Source organism: Pteronotus mesoamericanus, unplaced genomic scaffold (assembly GCF_021234165.1).
Source record: "Pteronotus mesoamericanus isolate MK-2021 breed Mesoamerican mustached bat unplaced genomic scaffold, CSHL_Meso_final contig_246, whole genome shotgun sequence".
In the NCBI taxonomy this organism is placed as follows: domain Eukaryota; kingdom Metazoa; phylum Chordata; class Mammalia; order Chiroptera; family Mormoopidae; genus Pteronotus; species Pteronotus mesoamericanus.
Window position 1 is genome coordinate 8,422,099 of NW_026555104.1, and position 26,704 is coordinate 8,448,802.

General features: G+C 44.7%; 2 protein-coding genes across 3 annotated transcripts in view; one reads left to right on the forward strand and one right to left on the reverse strand.

Moving 5' to 3' along the window:
• The first annotated feature begins 5,580 nt into the window (after window positions 1-5,580).
• On the forward strand, window positions 5,581-15,488 carry CUNH17orf75 (chromosome unknown C17orf75 homolog). The gene is made up of 10 exons (XM_054573146.1): window positions 5,581-5,775; window positions 6,423-6,503; window positions 8,241-8,366; window positions 9,258-9,401; window positions 9,651-9,708; window positions 10,869-10,988; window positions 11,601-11,665; window positions 11,806-11,942; window positions 12,754-12,857; window positions 13,398-15,488. The coding sequence occupies exons 1-10, from the start codon at window positions 5,636-5,638 to the stop codon at window positions 13,611-13,613; spliced, it is 1,191 nt and encodes a 396-aa protein (XP_054429121.1). The 5' UTR covers window positions 5,581-5,635; the 3' UTR covers window positions 13,614-15,488.
• A 6,876-nt stretch (window positions 15,489-22,364) lies between these two features.
• Window positions 22,365-26,704, reverse strand: part of RHBDL3 (rhomboid like 3) — a 44,575-nt gene continuing 40,235 nt past the window's right edge. For both annotated transcript variants that reach the window (XM_054572933.1, XM_054572934.1), the window contains one exon: window positions 22,365-22,636. In XM_054572933.1, the coding sequence (XP_054428908.1) occupies window positions 22,365-22,636 (272 nt within the window). The remainder of the gene's footprint in view (window positions 22,637-26,704) is intronic.

Below are 26,704 nucleotides of genomic sequence, written 5' to 3' on the forward strand. Positions count from 1 at the left end.
GTGCAAGTCTTTGAGGCTGAGCGCTTGGAAAAACTAGTTGTAGGGCTGGAGCTCACAGTAAGGGGGCTGGTGGCAAGAGGTAATCCTAGGGAGGCTTGCTGGCAAGGGCAACTTCTAGAGACCCCAGAAGCAGACTGAAGAGTTGGGCTTCGTGCCGAAGTCTTTCTGAAACAACAGGAGTTTTCACCCTGCAGAGGTCTGCACCTGAGAGATACAAACAAACTCTTTTCTTTTGTTGCATATATCCAGTGCATAGGTTCAAGGTCATGACCAGCTTGGCCGTTATGGCTTAACATTAGCTACGTACAAATGCCTATGCACCAAATATAGATAACAATATTTAAGAGTTTGTATCTCTTAGATCAGCCACAGCTTCCACCTTAAGAGAACAATTAGCGAATAATGCAAGTTTATGAGATAGTGCCTGGGTTCATTTTTCACCAGTGCCACTGCCTACCTGCATGACTTTGAGCAAGCCATATAAACTTCCTCTGCTGCATTTAGAATAGAGCATAGCACATAGAAATAGCTATTAATGTAAATTTTATGTTACTATTAAAAATGAAAAAGTAATAGCAGACACTGATGAAACGCTGTGTGCCAGGCATTGTAGTAAATTTTACATGACTTGTCTCAACAAGCCTGTGATGTAGGTCCCATTATTATCACCGTGTTAATAATAGATGAAAAGAGGGTTAAGAAAGTTGAAGTAGTGCCCTGGCTGGTGTGGCTTGGTGGCTTGGTGGCTTGGTGGATTGAGTGCAGGCCTGCAAACTGAAAGGTCAGCAGTTCGATTCCCAGTCAGGGCACATGCCTGGGTTGAGGACCAGGTCCCCAGCTTGGGGCATGCAGGAGGCAACTGATAGATGTTTCCCTCCCACATGATGTTTCTCTCCCCCTCTTTCTCCTTCCGTTCCCCTCTCTCTAAAAAGTAAATAAATAAAATCATAAAAGAAAGAAAGTTGAAGTAGTTTATTCAAGGTCACAAAGTTAGTAAGTATGAAGCTGCATCAGATTTATGTTTTAGAAAAACCGCTTTGGCCACAGTGTAAACAGTGGATTGGTGGAGGCTAAGAGAGAGTCCAGTCGTAGAGAATGTGACAGTAATCCAGGTGAGAGAAGAAACTGATCTGAAGCAGGATAGTGAAGCAGGAAGTCATTTATTTTTCCTTCCTAAAGTCAACAAGCAAGCAAGATAATTTTAGATAGCTCTGACCAACGTGGTTCAGTTGGTTGAGGCTTGTCCTGCAAAATGAAAGGTCACCAGTTTAATTCCTGGTTAGAGCACATGTTCTGGGCCAGTCGCCCCTGTTGGGGTGTCTGTGAGAGACAGCCGATGAATGTTTTTTTCACACATTGAAGTTTCTCTTCCTCTCCTTCTTGTTCCCTTCCCCTCTCTCTAAAAATAAATAAATAAAATCTCTTTAAAAAGTTTTTAAAGATAATTTTAGATAGTTCCCAGTGTTCTACCAAAAACAAAAATTAAGAAAGGTGATGGAACAATATAAGGAGGTCCATTCTAATCCCTTCTATTTATTGTATTGGTAGTCTAGCCAGGGTGATTAGGCAAGAAAAATAAAAGGAATTCAGATTGGAAAGGAAGAAGTAAAACTGTATCTATTCACAGATGACATGATCTTGTTATGGGTAGAATTGAGTCATTGTGTCTCTCCCCCCTACACACACAAAGAAAAATTAACTTCAAGTACTAATCCCCAGTACCTCATAATATGACCTTATTTGGAGATAGAGCCTTTACAAAGGTAATCAAGCTAACGTGAGGTCATTAAGGTGAATCCTGTTCCAATATGACTGATGTCTTTATAAAAAGTGGAAATTTGAACACAGAGATAACGCATAAAAGGAAGACAATGTAAAGAAACATAGAAGGAAGATCACTTCTCAAGGAACAAACTCTGCTGACACCTTGATTTTGTACTTCTAGTCTCTAGAATTGTGAGGCAATAAATTTTGTTGCTTAAAGCACTCAGTCTGTGGTACCTTGTTACAGCAGCCAGAGTTTAGAAAATCCACAGGGATCCATTAAAGAAAACCTAGAACTAGTAAGAGTTCAACGAGGTTCACAATACAAGATCAAAATACACACACACACAAAAATAATAATGTAATTCTATGTACTAGCAGCAAACAATCTGAAAACAAAACTAAGAAAACATTTCCATTTACAATAGCATCAAAAAGAATAAAACAGGAATAGATTTAACAAAAGAAGTTCAAAATCAAAATACTGTTGTAAGAAATTAAATATCTAAATAAGTGAAGACAAAGCAACGCTGAAATTAATGACTGTTCAATTAAATGGCTACAACACATAATTTTAGGTCAACAACTCACCCCCAACACAATTTTGTGGTATTAAGAAGTATAGAGCCGGAGTGTTTGCATTTCAATGTCCCTTTGCCATTTACTAGCTGTTTTACCACAAACAAAAGGAACTGGCCTAAGCTTACTCATCTGTAAAGTGGGATAATAATAACATCTACTACCCTGGCTGGTGTGACTCAGTTGGTTGGAGCATCATTCTGTACACCAAAAGGTTGGGGGTACAATTCCCAGTCAGAGCACCTACCTAGGTTGTTGGTTCCCCAGTATGGGATGCAATCAGTAGATGTTTCTCTCTCACAATGATGTTTCTCTCTTTCTCTCCCTTCTTCTCTCTAAAGCCAATAAGCATGTTTTTAAAAATTAAAAAAACATAATAGCACCTACCTCATGGGATTGTGAGAATGAAATGAGTATTTGTAAAGGACTGAAGAGTCCTCACACACAGCATATGCTCAACAAATGTTCGCCATTATTTTTCTACATAAAGTTAATGTGGAATGGAGGTGTACTTTAATATCTTTAATATGGTGTAAAGTGAAACATGCAAGAAAATGATGTTGAGGGGTTGCAAACTCTTTAATTCAGCAAACAGTTCTTGAGCACTATAGGCCATAAGCTAATAGACAATACAGCAGTGAACAAGCTGACATTCTGGGGGAGGGGGAAACAGGCAGTAAACAAATACATAATGTCAGGTGTGATAACTGGGATGAAAATAGGCTATAGACTGATGGGATAGGCATGTGTACGATATGTTTTGCATAGGACAGTCAGAGAAAATCCCTCTGAGGAGGTGACATTTGTGCAGAGAGCTGAATGATGTGAAGGAAGAAAACATGGAAATACCTGTGGGCATTCCAGGTGGAGAGAAGAGCAAAGTAAAAGACTGTTCAACTGGGAAAAAAAAGATTGGAGATATTGAGAAACACCAAGGAATGTGGCCAGGCCAGAGTGAGCAAGGGGGACGGTGATGGGAAAGAAAGTCAGAGGGGGAAATGGAGGCTAGGGTACAGACCCCTGTACACCACACTATTAGGGCCTTATTCTCAGGGTTGTTCCTAAGACCCAAGCAAGTGAGTACGGTATGAAATAACAGTTAAGAGTATGGATTTGCAAGTCCGATAGACACAGTTTGATCACTATATTGACTGAGCCTTGGTTTGCTCCTCTATAAAATGAGGATTAACCCCTATGTTATAGAGTTGGTCCAAGGATAAATGAAATAAAATAGGTAAATATCCTGACCCATGGTTACTGCTAAGGAGGTAGCAGTTGTTAAATTATAAATGCTATAGATATTATTATTGCTGTTGGCAGTTAATAGACAAACTTGCAAAGCCTAATGTCCTCAGATTATGTTCACAGACAGTCAAGATTGAGGCCAGTAATAAGATTCCTAAGATTGCTGTCCACATTGCTTTCTTGGAAATTATCACATTCTGCCCTTCCTCATGTGCATGCCTTGTCTCTTCATTTGTGTTGCCAGCTCCTTTAGGACAAAAAACTTAAATACTGGATTGTGTTTCTATATGTGCACATATTCTAATTCATTTTTAATAGCTGTATAGTCTTCTGATACACATGTGTATCCGTTTCCTAATGCTGCTGTAACAAATTACCACAAAGTTAGTGGCTTAAAACAACACAAAGTTACTACACTATGGTTATGGAGGTCAGAAGTTTGAATGGGTAGGCAGGGATGTGTTTCTTCTGAAGGATCAGAGAGACTTTTGTTGCCTTTTCTTGCTTCTAGAGGATGCATTAATTCCTTGCCTTGTGATGCCAAATCATGCCAATCTCTGCTTTAGGTATCAAAATTGCTTTTTCCTCTCTGGTCTCCTGTCTCCTTCTTATAAAGCCTCTTCTGGTTACATTGGGCACATTGGGATGATCCAAGATAATCTGCCCATTTCAAGATCTTTAATTTAATCATGCCTGCAAAATTCCTTTTGCTACATGAACTAACTCATTCTCAGGTTCCAGAGATTAGAATGTAAACATCTTTCAGTGGTCATTATTCTGCCTACAATCACATGTACCATAACTTATTTAATTGTTCCCCTATTGAACAGCATTCAGATTGTGTCTAGTTTTTTAACATTACAAACCTTGCTGCAAGGAATATATGGACTCACATATTTTCATACTTAAGTGACTGTAACTATTTGATGATATCCTAGTGTTGCATTGATAGTCAAAGGGCATGTGCATTTAAAATATTAGTAGTCTGGCTAGTGTGGCTTGGTTGGTTGGAGTGTTGTCTGGTGAACCAAAGGTAACAGGCTTGATTCCCAGTCAGCGTACACACCTAGGTTCGGTCCTGATTGGGTTTTGTGTGTATGTGGTGATGGGGGGCACATACAGGAGGCAACCAATAGGTGTTTCTCTCTTTCTCCCTCCTCCCTTCTCTCTCTCTCTGGGAGCAATAAATACATTAAATTTAATTTAAAAAAAATTTAAAATATTGATATTTTCAAATTTCTTTCCAAATCATGTATATTAATTTTACTACTATCAACTGTTTATGAGAATGATTGCTTCCTTACATACCCCAACAGAGTAGTATCAAATTTTTAAATCTTTTCTAATCTGCTAGGTAAAAAGTAGTACAATATACCATAATTTTATTTAAAGTTGAGCACTTTCTGTATTCTTTTTTCTTCTGTGAGCTACCCATTGTCCACTTTTGTTGTTGTTGTTAAATGACAGCCCTTCATCTATGATATAGGTTGCAAATATTTTTCCTAGTTAGTTGTGCTTTTGACTTTGGGCCACACACAAATGTTTAGTTTTTACATAGTTAGGTTTATTACTCTTTTCCTGTATGGCTTCTAAGTGTTCCGTTATATTTAGAAAGGCCTTCTTCAAGCATTTAAAACAATTTTTCCGTGTTTTCACCTTTTATTTTAAAGGGAGGGGCGTCGTTTTTAATTTTTAAATCTTTAATCAAACTGGTGGTGGATGTGGCTCTGCGCGCCTGAGAGGAGGTAGGAGAGCAGCTTTATCTTTTCCACGTCCTTAGCTAAAAGTCTCCCAGACGTAGAGAGAGGAGAAAAAGGAGTCAAACCAGAACTGGTAGACGTAGTTCCGTAAAGGTAATTTTGTACGTCCGCTAGCCCCTGCGGGGAGAAACGCCTTTACAGGCCGGCTTCCTCGCCTGAGAACCCAAGCGAACTAGCGGAACGCAGGTGCACAAGGGTCGGGGGCCGGACGAACACGTCCAGGGAGGACTGTACGGCAGCGGGGGAGCGGTTTGCAGGGGACACAGGGCCTCCCGGAGGCCGCCGCGATGCTCCCCTCTTTGCAGGAATCGCTGGATGGGGATGAAAAGGAGCTGGAGAGCAGCGAAGAAGGTGGCTCCGCTGAGGAGCGAAGAGTCGAGCCACCGCCTACCAGTCACTACTGTCTCTACAGCTACCGCGGAAGCAGGTGCAGCGCCCGGCGGTCCTTGTGGCCCCGCCCCGGCCCCGCCACGCACCCCTGGCCCGGCGCCCTGGCGCGCTCGAACGCCATCTTTTCTCCCAGGCGCGGGTTTTAGGCCCGAGCGCCCTCCTCGCCTCGCGCCGTTCTTCCGGGCCCCCACCCGGGACTTGGGCCTGGTGCTCGCGAGCTCCAGCGGGTCCTGTCATTTCCTCGTTCCCTTTTTATCACCGTGTCCTTTGTTTAGCGCAGTGCCTTGCGTGTTCAATAATGTCCGTTTCCATCCCCCGTTCTTCCTGTCTTGAACTCCCCACTTCCTCCCCTCCCCCCCTCCCAACTCATCCGACCCTTGCTGCCTCTTTTCCGTCCGCCCCGCCGACTTTCCTGGCGCTCTCTTGGCCCAGTCTGCTTTTTTAGAGGAAATGCCCTTGACTCTTCTGGATATTTAATTTCCTTCCCTGCATCCCTTATGTAGCTGAACAGAGAAAGGACTCTGTTAGCTCTGTTGTATGGGTTTGCGTGTCTTGAGGATAGGAACTTATCCCTTGCAGCATTTTAGTTGATTGTTAGTCCCTACCCTGTTGGCTGGGGATCCCTTGTATTCCGTCTGAGTTAGAGCCCATAACTGATAGTTTTATTGCTTTTGTGGCGTGTAGATTGGCACAGCAGCGAGGGGACAGTGATGATGGAAGCCCAAGTGGCACAAATGCAGAAACTCCCTCTGGTGATGATTTCAGGTAAAAACGGCTTGACCATAACTCACGCCAGGGCTTTTAGTTTTGGTGCTGCTTTGGCCTGCAGATGTCCATGGATATCCTCTTTCCACTCAGCTTTCCCCGAGTCAAACCAGCAAGTCCACTATTTCCTAGGAACCTCATCTTGATTTCCTCATTACCGTATTCAAGGCCGAGATAGATCCAAATACTGATAGTGCCCAGGGTGATTAGCCAGAGACAATTATTCTAAGTTTCTTAATTGGAAATCCATTAAATAAATATTCAGTATCATGCGGGTACCAAGAAATTTTAAATCCTTTTTTTTAAACCATTAAAATACCCTTTCATAGTTCCTCTGCTGCACACTAAAATATAAACTTCAGGACAGTGGGCATTACTGTCTTTTTTTGTTCATTGATGTCACCCTGCCTAGTTCTCTGAGTGGCATCTGACACACGGTAGACATTTAATACATGTTTATTAAGGGAATGAATGACCGAGCCTTAACACTTGATGCAAAGTAGAGATACTTAGTGATAAATGTAAGGCTGAAATTATGTGATGCTAGGGACTTGCTTCAAAATAAATCTGGAAGGTGGAAGGGTACAGATAAGCATGGGGTACTGATGAAACAAGATTGGTCATAAACTGACAATTGTTAAAACAGGGTGGTGGGTATATCCAAGTTCATTATACTGTTCGCTCTACTTTGTATATGTTTGAAATTATCCGTAACATTAAACAAAAGGCCTTGAAAAGTATTGGGTTCATATTCTCTATTGGGAAGTTTGGTGATAGAAGACCTTTTCTTCCCTATTCAAGTGATAGACTATATTCTAATATAAACCAAACTAAAATTTTTCTTTTAGTTCAAAAACAATTGCTAAGCTAGAGTGTTTATTCATGAGTAAGAAGTAGATGGAGGATTGAGGAAAAAAAAGGAGGCATAAAATAGTGACCTAGGAGAGTAGAAGAGTGAGTGAACCAGGAAATGTAATTATAGCTGAGCCCACTTGAGGCTAGTGATCTTTAATTTAAAATGAGACCAGACACTGTGAATGTTTTTGTCCAATCATATTCGCAGCATAGATGCATGGGCAGAGTAGGTAGAGAGCTGGACTAACAAGGGCTGAAGTTTTGCTAAGCAAGTACGGTGAGGGGGAAGTAAGGGGTTGGATGAGAATGTGTGCAGGGCCCTGGCCTGGTGTGGCTCAGTTAGTGGGGCATCTTCCCACAAGCCGAAAGGGCATGGATTCAATTCCCAGTTGGGGCATATGCCTAGGTTGTGGGTCCCCTCCCTGGTCTGGGTGCGTACAGGAGACAGCCAATCAAGTTTCTCTCTCTCACCAATGTTTCCCTTTCTCCCTCCCTTCCCCTCTTAAAAAATAAAAGAGAGAATGAGAGAGAATGTGTGCAGGAATCTGATTATGACTGACTTCAGAGTCAGGAGTAAGGAGGAGAGAACTGAAATAGGAAACTTGAGGGACTATGAAAAATTGGTAAGGCCAGTGGATTGGGGCTCCCAACAGTCATAATAGTAGACAGAATGGGCCAGAAAGATAGTATAATTTTAACCTGTTTGATGAGATATCTCATACTTAGTGACATACATTCCTAGAAGCCTCACCAACAGGAGTTAGATGGAAAGTTTTTGCAAGTCCTTAAAGGGACTCTGGCTTTTAGTAATAACCTGGCTGACTTTTGGAGTATAAATGCAGGAGTCCACTGGTAAGTACTGTGTGTCTTTCATTTTTTAAGCCTCTCCTTGGCTGATACTAATCTACCATCGGAAGTGGAGCCAGAGTTGCGCAGTTTCATTGCTAAGCGTCTTTCTAAGGGAGCAGTCTTTGAAGGACTGGGTAATGTTGCATCTGTGGAGCTGAGGTAAGTGTAAAATGTGCTGTGTCCTGAGTTTTTATTTCTGAGCTAAATATGAGAAGTGATGAGAAACTTCAAAAGATCAGCTCTCACTAGACCTAGGAAATTCATCCTTGTTCTCTGCCTCCCTGGGCACCGGGCCTTACACATAAACATTTGTGGAATGGAATTCATTCAGTGCAGAGACTTTGCCTCCTAAGGTGCTTATTTGGTCTTGTACTTCAAAGAAAAGAACTAGTTACCACAACTAAAGTTGTATACCTTACAGTTACAAAGTGCTTTCACAAAGTTTGAGACCCCTTTCTCTCCAAAGGGGTGATAGAGCAGGTTCGCTTACATTTTCAGATGAGGAAATAAACTCAGAGAAGTTCATGTCTCAAGGCTGGGTCATATCCATGGAATTCAGGCTTAAATACAGGCGCGCTCAGTTGAATTCCATCCGCCTTTCCATCCGTATTCCACCCCTTGATTGTAGTTCCCTTCAGACCATGATGCTGGCATCAGGTCCCCTCATGAATACGAGGCCACGGGTCAAAGATAAGGCCACAGGACAAACCTGTCACAGCTGCCTGGTGCTTCCGTGATTCGTGAAGTTTGGGGGAAGGGAACATGCTTATATTTATGTAGATGGGAATGTACTATGACCAAGAGTGAAATTTGCATGAATTTTCCACATAAAACAGGTGAGTTTAAAGAAATTTAGCTGAAGCCCATCACGGTATACGTTCATTTTCCTCTGCTCTTACAAGTAAACCATGGAGAAGTCTGGAAAGTTCTGACCTAGTCAGCAGTATAGCAGCATTGCCAGATCAGTAGGACGGGGGTTTGGAGAGCCTCACAAAGTCAGATGCGTGAGTTACCAGGCTAACACGATGTACCTTTTTCTTTCTTTTCCAGAATTCCGGGTTACCGGGTTGGTTGTTACTACTGCCTTTTCCAACAGGAAAAACTGCTTCCTGAAACAGCAGCAGTGGACCCTGACCATAACCCTTCAGAGTACGTGGTCTGTTTTTTAGGAGGGTCTGAAAAAGGACTTGAGCTATATCCTTTCTTTGGTCTTTGAGGAGATCAGGAAGGAAATCATGGGGAGGCAAGTGGAGGGTTATTACTCCCAAACTCCAAGAAGCATTCTTACCCCTTATGTATTTACTTGAATTTCATACCTTCATACAACCAGCTTGTCTAGGCTTGTTTTAATTACAGTTTGTGTTATTTGCAAGATTTTATATTTCCTATTGAGGGAAGAAACACTGTCTTAACTCATCCTTTATTACTTCCTTAAGAACATACTTTCAGGCTTGAATTGGACAAGTACATTCAAGGGCTAAAAAACAACATGAGCTGTGAGGTAAGGTGATTGATTCAATAGTATTTTGAGACTAAGATGATTAACATACTATAACTGCTATACTTGTCAAATCACACAAGTAGACACAATAACACCTAAATTCTGAAAATGTGCTCCTTTGAGAGCTAGTTGAAAGGTACTTGTTAAGGGAAGCAGGGAACATAGAACTATAAGTGCCCTAAGTTTCACAAGACTGCTTTTGATGTTTTGTTTCTATGAAAAATTGAATCCATCAGATTAGGTGTTGTATGGTAACATGCCCAGTGAGGAAGAGGGTGTTCTTCTCCTGATTTCTAGGCACATAAGCTTTACGTTATGGTCAGAACTAACGGTCCACGAAGCCTCTGGTACCTGAGATGTGCTATATGATCATATGACTGTCCTGGAGCTCCACATCAAAGATTTTTAGAAATATTCCATTTTTCATTCATTGATCTTTTATGAATTAGCTATACCCATATCCATTTATTTATCTCTACCTTTTTAAAACTATGCCTTATAGCAGTTTTCAGTCGTAACTCTTATAAACTTATTAGCCATTAATGACTCTTTTCACTTACGCACTTCTAAGACCCTGCAGGAAAGGACAGCCCAGGAGTGAGCCAGGGAAATGAGTAAAGGGGGAGCTGTTCTCCCAGACTGGAGCTGTTCCACTAAGTCCCCAGGGAGCGGCACAGCCTCAGAAGCCAGATGTGCTCATGGCAGCAGGGCCGACAGCTGGAGTGGGCTTGGGTGCTTTGATGAGTTAACTTGTATCCTTCCCCATTCACATTTTGAGTGTGAATGAACTGTACGTGCCTTCAGTCATTCAACTAGCACTTCGTAAGCTAATGCATAGAGGTTTCAGATGCTGGGGGGAGAGAATTACTGGGAGTGTGTCCACTAAGCACACAGGGCACTGCGAGGAGATGGGCATGTGGTGCACAGCTCCTCCCAGTGAAGAAAGCACAGCCCTCTGCAGTCTTTCCTTTTCTACAGTGCACTTCTGAGTGAGTTTTATAGCGTAATTCCTGGTTTTATTTTTTGAGTTGGGGTGATTTGCTTACAAAAAGGAGGTATCTGTCCCCAGTTATTTTCACTGTCAAGAGTATCATGAAGAAACTGTTAAGTCCACTAAGGTGAAGGCTTGTCTTAAAGCAATGCCATCCTCTCTTGATTAGGAGAAGGGCCTGGAGAACCACACGAAGTCCTACCTGAGCAGCTGGTTTGAGGATGTTGTGTGCCCAATCCAGAGGGTGGTTCTGCTCTTTCAGGAGAAGCTTACATTTTTGCTCCATGCTGTAAGTGTGGCCCAAAGAAAAAGCAGTTCCTTGCCTGAGAACCACTTGAGCAGAATTCGATTTATTTAAAGACCTATTCATATTCTTTAACATTTTTCCCTACAAGTATTTATTCAAATTATGCTTGGAAGCACTCTACTCAGATCTAGAAAGCTACATTAGTAAGGTAGAATTGCAAATAGAGAGTCTACCTAATAAAATATTTTAAAATAATTACTTTTTGAAATGATCTGGGAGAGGTATAATTTCCCAAATAATTTGAGAAGGAAAACAAAGCCTGAAAGTGTTTTAACTACATAAAAATGTCCAGGTCAAAATAAAAAGTTGCTAAAATACCCAGACACGGGGGGAGTTTTCAGTAGATGGCCATGTTTTTCATTAAAATCTGTGGTGGGTAGATGCAGCTGAGACTGGATGGTCCCATGAGACGAAGGGGGGAAGCCAGTTTCAGACTGTCTGTGAGCAGCAGCTGAACAAGGCTCTGGAGAGCTCCTGGGCAGGGCCCCCCGGGTGCCGCGGCGCTTGGGGCAAGGGAATGATTAGTCACAGGAGCTGCTCAGTCAGGAAAACTGGAACATATGTATCAATTAGCCTTTATTTTTCTCTCCCTAGGCTCTGAGTTATACTCCTGTTGAGGTTAAAGAATCAGATGAAAAAACAAAGAGGGACATTAACAGGTAAAGAATAGCTCTGGAAAGAAACTTTTATGCAGTAAGCCTGGTATTTATGTCTTTAAAACCCCCTGGTGCAGGATGAATTTGCTTTCTCCCTCCCATCCTGCAAAATTATTTGTGGAAAATGACTATGTGTGTGACAGGTTTCTGAGTGTGGCCAGTCTTCAAGGCCTTATTCACGAAGGCACGATGACGTCGCTGTGCATGGCCATGACAGAGGAGCAGCATAAGTCTGTGGTCATAGACTGCAGTGGCTCCCAGCCGCAGTTCTCCAATGCAGGTGAGTCCCAGCCTCTGAAGCAGCCCTCGTGTGGCTCTTGTGAATCTCTCTGTGTTTGTACTCCGAACAAATGGTATGGACTTACCCTTCTGGCTCTAGACTCACCACAAACAATAGCAGTTCTAGAAACGTGAAAAATCACGCCATGCCTAGCAACTCTACTCCCAAGGATATAGAAGAACTCTTGTAAATTTATATAAGGAGAAAATACAAAAATGTTTATAAAGGCCTTGTTTGAAATAGCAAAGAATTGGGAGCAACTTAAATGCTTCCATCAACAGGAAAATATTCTCATAAACTGCTATAGTCATGCAGTGCAATACTATATACCAGTGAAAATGTATGAACTAGATCTACATGTCTCCATGTAGCTCACCAACATACTAGTGAAACAGCCATTAAAGAAAAGTACATAACGTTTTGACATATGCAAAGCAATATTATATAGGGCTTAGAGATAAAAAAAAAAAAAGTATGTGGCAAGAGTTTAAAGAAATACATGGGAATGATAATCCTTTTTGATGGGAAAAGAGAAGGAAGGCAATTGGGAAGCAGCACATGGGGACTTCAACCATTTTGGTATTTTTTACCCAGGTGGTGAGAATACTGCTTTCTTAGACTGTCATACAAGTCTTAAATAATTCATTGTAAGTGTGTATTTGTATATCACAATGTATACAGACATTAAATCATTATGTTGTACACTTGAAACTAATGTCAATTATACCTCAATTTAAAATTAAAAAAAAAAATAGATGTCTGTGCTATATAGGATTCCATTTTTATTTAATTTTTCTAAAATATTTTACAGGAAGCAACCGATTTTGTGAGGATTGGATGCAGGCTTTTTTGAATGGTGCTGAAGGAGGTAACCCTTTTCTTTTTCGACAAGTACTGGAGAACTTTAAACTAAAGGTAATTAATTGTCTGCATGCCAAGTGCCATGTATAATTTTTGTCTGAATTTCAATTAGTATCAGTGACAGAGTTACAAATCTGCTTTGTAGCTGTGTTGTCTATATAAATAGGACTTTCTCAAAACTAGAATCCTCAGAAGGCATTTACTTTATGTTTTTCAGTGGCTTCTGCATACATATCGTTGCATTTCCAGTTAATTGGGTTGAATGCTTGTTGCCATCTCAGGGATATCCACCTTATAATTTGTGACATATCCTAGTTGGAAAGCACACAAAAAAAGTGATTTAGTGCCTAAGAGTTCAAAATTCTAGTGAGGAGGAGTGTTGTCACCTTATTTAGGAGATTTTTAAAATATTTTTACTTTATATAAGAGATTTTGTTCTACCAAGGGTGTAGCAATCAGTGATAAAAGTGAGGAAATATTTAAAATAAAAAACAAACAGCAACATATGTTGAGTCTTGAGCTGGATAGGAAATACTTTTCAGGCTTCATTATCCTCTCACTAAACACATATTTAATGGGGTAATCTTTTTCTAGGCCATACAAGACACAAATAACTTGAAGAGATTTATCCGACAGGCAGAAATGAATCATTACGCTTTGTTTAAATGTTACATGTTCCTAAAGAACTGTGGTAGTGGAGATATCCTTTTGAAGATTGTTAAAGTGGAACATGAAGAAATGCCCGAAGCCAAAAATGTGGTGGCTGTCCTCGAAGAATTTATGAACGAAGCTCCCACCCAAAATTCCTGATGTGTGTTCTGAGATAACTGTGCTGTGAGGTTGTAGATTCCAGCACTGGTGTTTGGCATTGCAGTGGTTATAAGCTGCATGGGATTGTTATTGAAGATGATTTGAAATGCATTCTAGATTTTTTCATCTTTGTATTTTTAAAATTTAACTTAATTAGACATGAAACTCTGAGGAAAGTCTTGAGTCCTAAATAGATGTGTGTTAAGAGCTGTAGAATTATAGTACATTGCTGGTCCCATGAATTCTGAATACTTCAGGGAGCTGTTGCTTAAAAAACTACAGAGGTGATTTTGTGGCTTCTCTCAGGAGTTTGCTGCAGCATTTAGCAACCTTTGCTCTCAGAAAAGTCATAATATGTCTTTGTCAAAATGTACTCCTAGTCTTAGGGCAGTTTTGCACCATCACACCATTTCAAAGACAGATCTGTGCATCCTGTGGGTGCTTGGTAGATTTTTGTCTGCTTGATAATGACATGGATGATGAAGCCAGCTTTTTAAGTTGATATGCAAATCAACCGTGAGTGTGTAAAGAAAATAAATGAGCTTTGAAAATAGACGTGCTAGCTTTAAGATGAAACTGATGGAAAGCTACTGGAGAGGCGGCCCCTGTCACTTTCCTTCTCTTCATTTGCTCACAGGTGTTAGCTGAGAGCCTGTATTTTCTTTTATATGAGAATGGCGGAGTTTTTAAAGAGTGTTAAAAAAGAAAAAATGAAGCATATTCATTTTATAAGTAAATAATAACACGATCGTTCTTTGTATCAGAGTTACTCATTGCTTTTAGTGTTTTGTACTTTGTTTACAAGCCTCGTATTGTGTTGCTCTGAATCAGTCAAAGTGCCCTCAGCTAGAGGCATTTATAGTTCCCACGGAAGACAGTTGTAGCTACTCACAGGACTGCCTTTTGTGCTGCCTGGCCTTTACTAAATCCATTTGATAATGATTTTTGTTTAGAGGATCAGAAGTCTCATGTTCTCACTGCCCTCGGGATGTGTGGAGGAATAGGAGTTCATAAAAATCCTCTCCTAAACTCATAGATTCACATTAAGTGCTGAGTTTTAACTTTCATAATGACTGACAGTGGCCTGCTTTGTCTTCTCCAGAGGTCGGGGGCCTGGCTCACCAAGCCATTTTTTTTTCCTTTAATGAGAAATACAATTCAGGGTCTTCATAAAGGCTTTCCTATGGTTTTAAACTTTAATAACTCGGATTGTAGGCAGTGCTGGAAAAAAAATCCAAGTAGCATTAAATTCAGAATAACTACGGAAGTAAGCAATTTTATGGCACTTCCCTTGAATCCAACTTTTTCTAATGTACTGGTTGCCCTCTTGGAAATTAATTTTTTAAATCAACAACATTAGGACATCAACATTTTGAGTTTGGAAACATATTTTTCATTTTCAAATTCACATGTCATTCAAGAATCCATGTTGTAAATGGCATTTAAAAGCAAATGTATTACCGGCTTCATTAATATAGTCAAGGTATAATTATAAATTCTTTATGTGTACTTTTATATATATTTTGTGATGTAGGCACTCTACATTACACAGTTGTATACAATACAGTCTTATTTTAAAAGTCTGTGACAAACTGTACGTCACTACTGTAGACAAGGAAAATGGTGTCATGGAATTAAATGTCTTATTGTTCATGAGAAGAAATTCAGAGAGCTCATGACCAGAAACCTGTACTGTATTCAAATCTTAATAAGCTAATGTATTACTTTTTAGTTTCAAAAAGGATTTATTCAATGTGGAATACATTTATGTATCTGTGTCCCGTATGCACATAGGAAATGTATGTTTGTCATGTGTCAAGAAATGGTTTCAGTTTATCCATGATTATATTTGTAATAATAATAATAAAGCAACTTCTCACCAAGACAGTCATTTTTATTTAATGAGCTCAATTCTCAGGTCTGACATTTTTATTACTTCACAAGTTTATGGGGAAATGATCATTGTTATACTAAGGAATGTGTTGAAGAAAATCAAATCACCTGCTGAAATACATCTTTCTGCATCTTGCAAGAGGCATCAGGCAGGATGTAAGCCATTTCCACCACAGTGTTTTAGTCATTGTCCAGTCAAGTTGCACCTGTACATCTCAGTAACCCAGGTCACTTCCTTTTGCTCTCCTTCATTATTAACCATGACAGAATGCCTGTCCTTTACCAGAGGATCACTTATACCAGGTGCCAGAAAAGCCTGCAGGCTTCTCAGAGGTAAGATTCAGTCACTAGGACTGCACTTTCCTAACCAAGTGTCTTCTCGGTCATGGACGTCCTGCCGGCTTCAATGAGGTCTTTCCACTTGCAGGCTTAAGAAGGCAGCTCCAGGCCAATAAACGCTCAACTTCCTAAACGTGACTGACAGACTAAATCTCTCCGACTTGGCAAAAATGCTAGATTCTGGAAATCGGCGGGGGGGCGGGGGGGGTGATAGGAATAATGAACTGATTGTTTTGGGTTTTCTTGTAAACTACTTCTGAGAGGGCAAAGGGGAGGTTCTGTTACGCGAACACTGAGCGAATGTTCCAAGGTTCATTACTGTTACTGGGTGGCCCCAATGCAGTGAGCCTGGATCTTTAAACAGACGCCCTGACACTTCTATGAACTTGGTGTCATTCAAGCCCTGTACAAACACCTGAGGGCTGAGAGCATGGATTCTGGAAGTAGGCAGCTGGGGGTATGAAACCAGCTAAGCCATCTGCCACCAGGAAGTTACTAAATTTTCCTGAGTCTTTCCCTCATGTGTAAATATGGGGACATTGAGATCCACTTCACACCAAGTAGCTGTACAATGAAAAGAATTTCTTGAAAATGTCATCCAGTGCCTAGCCACATACACGGGGGTGTCCAACCCACAGCCCACAGGCCACACGTGGCCCAGGATGGCTGTGAAGGGGGCCCAACACAAAATCATACATTTACTTAAAACCATTTTTTTTGCTTATCAGTTCTTGCTAGTGTTCGTGTATTTAATGTGTGGCCCTAGTCAACTTTTCTCCTAGTGTGGCCCAGAGACACCGAAAGGTTGGACACCCCTGTTGCGGTACTCAGTAAACTGTGTTCACGGTGGTAAACATTAAGTTATTGGAAGAATGAGAATCTGGGAATCTGGTAGAAGGGAGGGGCCAGAAAAGTGATCGGAGGACAAAGACAAAGCTATGGAGACGGGTGTCGTCTGTCCGGAGAGGTCAGTTCACACTCCTAACGCAAGTGGGTTCACTCTAGCGGGAACTGTACTGTAAATGACTTCACTTAAAAATATTTTAAAACGATATGCAGGAAACTGATACTAAACAACATTATGGGAAACAACTCCCATGCTGAATTTAACAGGGTAGCTTAATCCTCAAATGAAATTTAACAGTTAATGAATGGCAAAACTTCATACACTGCCATTAGCTTAGAAAAACTGGTGAAAACAATTCACTGTCTCAAGGTGCACCTGTTAGGAAGGACAGGTAGTAAACTATGGCAGGGAGGAGGTGGGAGACATGTCTCACTCGTTGCACTGACTCCCCAGTCCTGAGCCTGTCCTGTAAGTTCGCAAGGCATCCGGAACATCGCAAGCGGAACTACAATAGCGCAAGAGGCGGAGAGCCTTTGAAATTCTGTGTGTATTACTTCTATGGAAAAGAAGCCTCTGTAGCAATTTCACTAGCTGAGAAAGAAAGCCTTTATAACTATATATTAATCCCGAGGTCTGGAAGGGGGAAAAGGGAGAGGAACCTATAAGCTGACAAAAGTATACGAGGTCTGTTCAGAAATTATCCAGCCCTGTAATATGAAAAATAGGGACATTTATTAAAGAAGATACAAGGTACAAGAAATATTGTAATAGGACAATGACAACTCAGCCCCCTTCAAAGTAGGCACCTTGGGACCTCACACAGTTCTCCCAGTGTCATTAGCAACTGCAGCACGATGTTCCTTCTGCTCTGGTTGCAGAAGCCATGGAACAAAAATTGCCACAACATGTTTCAGGCCAAGATCCGGCATCAAAATCTTGGACACAGTAGTTTTTGGAATCCCCAGCTCACCTAGTTCTCGCACTGTCAGTCGCTGATCTTTGTTGATTGCAGCCTGTACATATTCAACATTCTCAGGTGTTCTGCTCGTAGCAGGCCTTCCAGAACATGCTTCACTTTCAACAGATTCCTGACCATCTTTGAAGTGTTTGTACCACACTTTTATTAGCATTGTACTCTGCGTCATCCCTGAAAGCCTTTGGAATCATCTGAATAGTTTCTGCAGAACAATGTTCAAACTTAATGCAAACTTTGATGCAGATTCGTTGCTCTACTCATTCATTTTGAATGCGACACCCACACGGTAAACATGCTCACTCAACAGCATCTACCGCCCCTACTGACTAGTACAGTGACGTCATCATTGTTCACGCATGCAGATTGCAGTCCATTCTCCTTGGCTGCCACGTTACATCAATGTTACGCAAACTGTTCTTGTTATGTTAACAATGGCTGAACTTTTTCTGCACAGACCTCGTATAACTCCTGGAGCTCCAATTGTCAGGGCGCTCGGCTTAGCTGGGCACCCACCTGTAGCTTTGGCTCAGGTGTATAGAACAAACTAACAGACTTACTTTATTTAATAAAGGTGTTAAATAACAACTTTATTTCCTCTGTATGTGGAGAATTCAGATTAGCTGGGTGAGTGCCTATAGTTTTGTGCTCAAGTGTATTTCATAAATAAACTTGCTGTCTCATTCCACTATTCTCTCTCACCTGAATTCTTCTCTTGCAAGTCAGACAAGAACTGAGGAGGGGAATTCCCCTGACTCGGGTCTTCCCAGTAACAATCCATTCAAAGCCCATTTGATTGTTAAACTTACCAAGAACCAGACTTTCACATTTACGCTCCTTTCATTTTCCCCTTTTACTAATTGACCACGCCCTTTTATTCTGAGAACATTCCTATCCCTTACCAAGATCAGGGTGTTGGCAGTCCTCAGAAAGGCCCAAAGACTAGGCTACTAGGGAAAGAAGGAAGTGCCTAAGAAATGTCAAAGAAGATTCCTCTAATGATAGCAGTCAAAACATTCATCTCTCATCAGAGTATAGCGTAAGAGTGGAAGGGGAAGGCGGGGTGCCCACCAGACAGCTGGCACAGAGGTTCTTGATCTGAAGCTTTGGATGGATCAGTTTCCTGATGCACAGCCAGCCCCCCACCTCCAACTGTACACAAAATTATCTGTCTGTATTTTTATGGGAAGAGAAATGATAGCTTTCATCAGCTACTCAAGAGTTCACTAATCCAGGAAGGGTTAGGAACCACCAGCACCGAGAAACGCCACCAGACCTGTAGGACATAAATCACGGACCCACCACCACTGCTGCCCACCCCTCCCCAGCCCTGGACCAGACCGAGGTGAATACAGGCTGAGCCCTTCAGGTCACTCTCTGAACCACTGATGGCTTAAAAAAAAAATCTTTAATGGAATTTGTGCTCAAATAATGTTACAACAAAAATATACAGAATGTACACAATACAAAAATATTTAGAAACAAACATTGCAGCTTGTGTTTTTTGTTTGTTTGTTTTTCCACTTACTCAAGTCCTTGGTGGGGAGGGAGTCAGTTCAGAGTTGGGCACTGGCTTTTAAGGCAGAGGAGCATTGGGGCTTTCCAGCCAGCCCTGGGGGCGAAATGAATCCAGGAAAGGGCTTCCGCTGTGCCCGGGGAACCTGCGTTATTTGTAAATGAAATTGGACACTGGGGAAAGATCTGGGCTCAGTGAGCAATGATTCTCCTAATCCTTTGGGCAAGAATAGTTCTCCTGGAAATTGAGACTCCTATTAGCTGGCAAAAGCGCCTCATTAGGGAGCTTTTCCTAATTAAAAAACGAATGATTAATGGTGTCATTAAAGCGAAATTTCTCCTTTGAAGGTTTGTTTTCCTTTCCCCAGTTGCTGTGATTCCTCTTCAGTTTAACGAGCGAGCGAGTCTGTGACTGCTGTTCGGGGAATCCCCAGATTTCAATTTCTGCGTTATGTGGGTGAAAATCCACCCTCACTCCACAGCCTGAGGAGTCACACTACCCTTGGCTTTTTGGCACACGGGCCATGTGGCCAACAGTGGAGGAGGAAGGAGGGGTGACAGGGACACACTGCCGGCAGGGTGCTGGGAGCCAGGGAGCAAAGGGACCTGCTGAGGAGACAGCCCTACACCACGGGCTCTGGCTCTGGGTTAGAGACCTGGGTGGTGTGAAGTGACTGTTATCACTACTGTGGGCCTGCTTAGAAGTGGTGGTTGGAAGCAATGGCGGAGGTGGCTCTGCTAAGCAGACCGAAGAACTTCCGAGTTGCCTCTGGGTGCTCAGCTGACCTGGAGCAGCTGCCTCTCAGCTGGGGGCCCAGGTGTAGATGAGGCTCTCGGTTGCTCCAGACCTGGAGGACAGACTTAACAGGATGGCAGATGGGATTTCCACCTCAGGCACTTAACATTCCCATCCTAAGCCCTGAGGGAACTGGATGCTTCTCAGGGCTTTCTAGACTCTTAGACACCTAGCTCATAGTCTCTTCAGCCCTGAGGGAGGAAGGCTCCTCTCCAGGCCTCAGCAGTCCTTTGTCGGGTGGCAGGGGGAGGAGCAGCTCTCTGCTCCCTCCATCTACAACCCAGAAGAGCGAGTGCCAGGAGAGGGTCTGGCAGAGAGGCCCTGCCCCTCTCAGGTTCAGCAGTAGCCGCGGCTCAGGGCCAAGGTCCCCCTCTCTGCCCTCACATCTTCTCAGCCCCCAGTTCCAGCTCCGAGTCTCCTCTCCCAGGCAGCTGACTCCTCCAGCTACGCCCTTCTCTCAGGAGGGCAGAGAACGGCTGGCAGGGCACAGATAAGATGGCTCAGGGCAACGCGGCTCAGCGGAGGATCTGGGCCCGCGTCCCCTCAGGCTGACAGGCCTCAGCGCAGAGTTGGCCCGAGGGCAGCGTGACCTGATGAGCCATGTGTGAGGACGGGGACAGTCTATTTAGCAGTGGGCAAAGTGGGCAGCAGGGCTGAGTGTGGGTGTCCTGGGTAGAAAGACCCTGCCCAATTATGTGTGATCACTGGGGACAGGAAGCCACAATGGCCCAAGACCGCCGAATGCCTGGCCAGGCTGACTTCGAACCTCGGTAGACACTTGGGTCTAAAGGCCAAGTGGCTGCAGACACAGCCCCTACTCTCCTGCCCTCATTCCTGCGGGAATGGCCTTGGCTCCTGCCTCCCTCTGGGCTGACAGTGCTTGGGAGGTCCCAGAGCGGTATAAAGGGAACAACACTTCCTCCAAGGCCATCCTGCCCACCCTGCCCTGCTAGGAGGCCAGCCCCCTGTGAGGCCGGGCGGGGTGGGGACGGGCTGGACGCTCTCCAAGTCCCCTCCCAGCTTGGGGAATCTGAGCCTCCAGGCTGCCCTCCCCTCTGACTCTCATCCACGCACCCAACAATTCTTCTGGAGAAGCAGTTTTCCACCTACATTGGAACTCCTTCTGCTGCAACCTCCTGACCCCTGAACTCAAAAGGACACACGGCCTCAATATTTCTGCCCCAGCCTCTCTTGCACTCCCAAAGCTCCTTCCCTCCAATGGGAGACAGAGCAAAGGCCACTCCAGAGGGAACCAGAGTGGAACGTGGCAAAGGTGAGGAAAACCTCAGGAAGGGGGTGGTGCTGAAGGGTGTGAGTCTCCCATGGTCAGTGAGTCCCAGGGTGCGGCCTGGGAGGGACAGAGGGTGGGAAACAAGAGGAGAGCTCTACTGAAAGCAAGGATCCTCAGGAACCGCACACGCCCTAGCACCGCTGAGCCCCTTCCTTCCTCTCAGATAGACCCCTCCACGTACCTCCACTGCCCCTCACAGCCTTCCTCTGCCGTCTCCAACTCGCTCCACATTGTCTTTCCCATCACACCCATATCTTCACCCACCAAACCACATGCACACGCACCAGAATGCTGTCTCACAACCAAAGCAGAGGCGCAATGGAAGGGAAGGAAAGGACTCTAACAATAAGGCTGGGCATGGGACACTGGGGCACTGGTGTGAGATGTCAGCATCCTGGGAGGCGGGGAGGAGACGTCCAGGGCAGGGCCTCCCCCAAGGTGGAACTTGGGATGAATTCCCTCTCGCTTAGGTTCCTGTGCTGGGTACCCCAAGGCAAGGCTATGGCCTGGAGTTACAGACGCTCCCTTCTCTGCCCACCCAGGTGCTCGAGGCCATGGCCCAGTGCCCACTGACAGGCACAGGACAGCACCCTGGGCTCCCCCTGGACAGAGCCACCTCCGCTCCAAAGCTCCGGGGCCAGCGACTGCAGAGGGGCCCTTCCTGGCCTGCCAGCGTCTCTGGGCTGGACAAGGGCTGCCTGGCTACCAGCCCCTCAGGCCTTCCTTACGCTCTTATGGTCTCTCAGGGTGGAGGATGAGGCTGCCGCCCAATCCGTGACAAAGGAGGGGACCACTGAACACATGGAACAAGCTCGGCTCAAGAGAACGGCCACTCTCACCCCACCCCAGGCCTTTGCTGGCCCGATGTCTTCAGAAGAGTCTAGAAAAATGACAGTCATGTCCCACTCCTCCAGCAGGTGGCTTTCAGAAAAGAGCCTCCACTGTCTGTCCAAACCTGAACACAAAGATGACAGCAGCCCAGCACCTCTTGTCCTCTCCTCCCTGGCCTCGCTGAGCTGGTGATGAGAAAAAGAACACAGGTGCTCCTTTCTGACGCCGCCGCTCCCACCCCTCCCAGCCCTCGGTCCTCCTGCCTGTCAGGGGGGCGGCGGCAGCTTTAAGTCCAGCAGGCTGTAGGCAAAGATATTCCAGAAGACAGCAAACAGCACGAAGATGCTGTATATGGCCACAAAAATCCACCACAGCGACTGGTCCTGCAGCCTCTGCTCATAGTTCCTCAGGACCACCACGCCCAGTGTGATGCCCACAGCCACGCCACCCAAGTGTGCCACAAAGCTCGGGTGCGGGCACGGCGGATAGGCCGACGGGTGGAACCGGAGCCACACGGCCCGCCCGAACTCCATGCTCACTGCAAGGGGAGGAAGCACAAAGAAGTCTCAGGGCGGCCGCTGGGCAGGGGCTGAGGGAGAGGCCTTACACTCCATCCACCCACCCACCCATCCACCCAGACACCCACTCTCCAGCCCCCCATTGATCCATTCACTACAGACCAAGCACTGTTGGTTCCATACATTGGAGACATGGCGAAGAAGACAGACAAACCTCTGTTCTCCCAGCGCTTACACTGCAGGATCAGGCAATCAATCAGCACACAATTACATGCATAAGATCACTGCAGTAAGAGAGATTCTATGGGCAACCAAAATAGGTGATTTAAAGTCAATGCCGGGTGTCAGGAGGGGGATTCTTCAGTTTGGGGAATCAGGCAAGATCTCCCTAAAGAGGTGACATTTGAGCCGAGATGGGACTATCAAGAGAGGACCCTAAGAGGAGGATTTCGCACAGCGAGGACAAGTGGTGCAGAAGCCCAAAGGCTCTCACGTCCTTGCTGTCACGTGTCCTGAAGGCTCAGCCTCCCCGACCTTATAAGGTCTCAGCTTCTGTGTGCCAGGCTCACTGCTGGAACATGAATAACCCCTCAATGTGCTAGCACTTTACGATATACAAAGTGTTTTCTTGTAGTATTATTTCAAAACCCTTAGGAAACTCTCAGAACCAGTGCTTTTGTGGTTGGAAGGAAGGGGTGGATGGGGAGAAGGCCAAAGAAGGAATGGAAATGAACAGTCCCAACAAAGTGCTGGAGTTTCTCTCCTAACAGGTTCTGAAATGCCCCCACTCATGCTCCAGTCCATCCTTCCTGCATGAACTTCTTGCACTGGCCAAACAAATAGGGATGTGCTCTCTTGAAAGATAGGTGCAGGGAAGCTGCCATTTGGTTACTTACCTACCCAAGGACACCGAGGGCAGGGGCTGCTAGTCCCATTTTACAGATGAGGAAACCAAGGCAAATCTGACAGATTGAAACAATGCTCTGTAACAGGACTCTCGCCCTCGTTCAGTTACCATTTAAATTAACCAGTGCGCCTCTCTCCACCATAACACCGCAGGGGTGCCAGCACCTCCAGGGGACTGCCTAACTTTCTGGCATGGGCCCTGCGACTCCAAGGACGGCCAATAGATGGCGGAAAAGGAGCAGCCAAGGACAGATGCTTTGTCTTCCCCCAATTCCTCCCCAGGCCCTGGGGCAGCTTCCTGCCTTCATTGAGCAGGCCCTGGGTTCCAGAGGAGGGGTTTGAAAGACCTCCAAAAGAGCATTTTAGTTTTTATGATGCTCAGAGTTGTTTGAAGTTTATTGATTTTACAGAGAGATGAAAGGGGGTGGGGGGAGAGAGAGACATTGATTTGTTGTTCCACTGATTTATACATTCATTGGCTGATTCTTATATGTGCCCCAACTGGGGATCAAACCCGCAACCTTGGTGTATCAGGATGATGCTCTAACCAACTGAGCTACCTTGCCAGGGCCTAGAGTTAGTTGGTTTTTTTAAACAGCAAGACTCATGCTTCTTTTCCCTTTCTCACAGACAATCTCAGAGGCTGGGCAGACTGGGAAGCTGTGTTCACCTTTCCCCTCCCCCACTACCCTCCTACTGTCCCCTCCTGTCCCCTCACTGTCCTGGTTCATAGAGCCTATGAACGTAAAGTCGGAAGTTCCTCCCTGGAAGTAGAGGTCCTCCAACAGGAAACTGAGACCGGAGAGTCTGAAAGCCACGGGTATGAACGAATCGAGGGACGACAGTGCCGTGGGCCCCGCGCAGGCCTCCTCCATCCCACCACTTTTGCGGCTCAGTCTCCCGCTTCCCCAGGCAGCAGGTGGCTGACCCAGGGAGACACAGTCAAGGTGCTGCTGCCCGGGCTGGCTGAGTGTGGGGCATTAGCAATGGCACAGGCTGGCTTTGAATTTGGCTCTCTCACCTCTCGCTGGATGACCCAGGGCAAGGAACTTGTCTCTCTGAGCCCTGAGTACCCACCGGAAAATGAAACCTAACAGTAACACGCCCTCCACAGCTGTGTTCTCAGGACTGAATGAAGGAGAGACTACGTGTCCCCTTTTCTCTCTTCCTACCCCCTTTGCTTCTGTGCAGATTATTATCTTTTTCTCCCTCAGGAAATACCCCTTGGCCTCTGGTCTCATCCCCGCACTCAACTCCTTCTGCACACTGAGCCTGACTGGTCTCCTAAAACTCCAATCTGGAAGATGGTGGTGCAGGCAGACATGGCTCCCCTCTTTGCACAACCACATCAAAATTACAACTAACAGAACAACCATCACTCAGAACTGTCAGAAATCGAGTTGAATGGAAGCCTGATAACTACGGAATTAAAGATACCACATCCATCCAAACTGGTAGGAGGGCCACAGACATGGAACGGGCTGGTCCCACATGTATGTGTGTTGGATAAAATTTGGGAGTGGTATTTCAGGAGTGAGGAGTCCCAGCCCCACACCAGGTCCTCCAGCCCAGGGTTCTAGTGCCAGGAAGATAAGTCCCCACAACTTCTGGCTGCAAAAACCAGAGGGGATTGAGTCAGTGGAAGAAACTTCTAGGGCCCCAAGCAGTTCCTCTTAAAGAACCCACAGGTGGACTCACCTACTCAGACTCATTCCTTCTGTGCTCCAGCGCCCAGGTGGTACCTTGAAAGGCATCAGTGGCATGATGGGAGAGACTGAGGTGCCTGGCATCAAGGCAGACAGAGGCCATTGTCTGGGCCCTCCCCCCACAGAGCCACAGAGTTGGTAAGCTAGTGCCATATCTGAGACTCTGTCAACTTGGCTAATACTGTTTGACCTGCCTTGGAGATTCCCCAGAGACTCTGCCCCACCCAGCTTATGGGCCCACCCAAGCTGCTTTTCCATATGAAAGGCTGGTCTTCCTTCTTGCTTCACAACTTGCTAAATCCTTTCAAACAAGCAACAGCTGGCCTCAGTGCGCCCCAGGCCCAACATTAACTGCAGCCAGCCTAGATTCACAGCTTGCCTTCACCTGGAACTCTCCAAGCCCAGCACAAGTAGCAGCCATCTCAGATTGCTTTATAGCTCAGGCAAGGTGGTCCCAGGCAAAACACAGGAGGGGGCTGACCTTGGCCTGTCCCACCCCGGAAACCCCAGGGCCAGTGCACCCAGTGGACAGCTACAGACCACCCTGCCCCTGCACGGATGATCCTCCATAGAGGGTGGAGGTTGGTGGTAAGTGGTCAATCCTTGCAGCTGACTGGCTTGGGTAAATCCCTCCCACTGACCTGCCAACAGCAACCAAGGCTCAACTACAAGAGGAGGGTGTATTCAGCCCACACAAAGGGCACACCTCATGTACCCAAGCTTGGGTGACTGGAAAAGCTGTGCCACTGGACCCTACAGGACTACTACATTAGGCCACACTACCGAGACATGGAGTCAAAGCAGCTCTACCTAATACACAGAAACAAACACGGGGAGGCTGCCAAAACAAGGAGACAGAGAAGCATGGCCCAAATGAAAGAACAGATCAAAATTCCAGAAAGAGAGCTAAACAAAATGGAAATATGCTATCTCTCAGATGCAGAGTTCAAAACACTGGTTATAAGGATGCTCAAGGAACTTAGTAAGGACCTCAGCAGCATAAAAAAGATCCAGTCAGAAACAAAGGATACACTAATTGAAATAAAGAACAATTTGCAGGGAAACAACAGTAGAGTGGATGAAGCTGAGAATCAAAACAATGATTTGGAACACAAGGAAGCAAAAAAACAACCAATCAGAACAAGAAGAAGAAAAAAGAATCCAAAAAAGTGAGGATAGTATAAGCACCCTCTGGGACACTTTAAGAGGCCCAACGTTCACCTCATAGGGGTCCCAGAAGGAGAAGAGAAAGAGCAAGAAATTGAAAATCTATTTGAAAAAATAGTGAAAGAAAACTTTCCTAATTTGGTGAAGGAAATAGACATATAAATCCAGGAAGCACAGAGAATCCCAAACAAGATGGATACAAAGAGGCGCACTTCAAGACACATCATAGTTAAAATGCCACAGGTTAAAGATAAAGAATCTTAAAGACAGCAAGAGAAAAGCAGATAATTACCTACAAAGGAATTACCA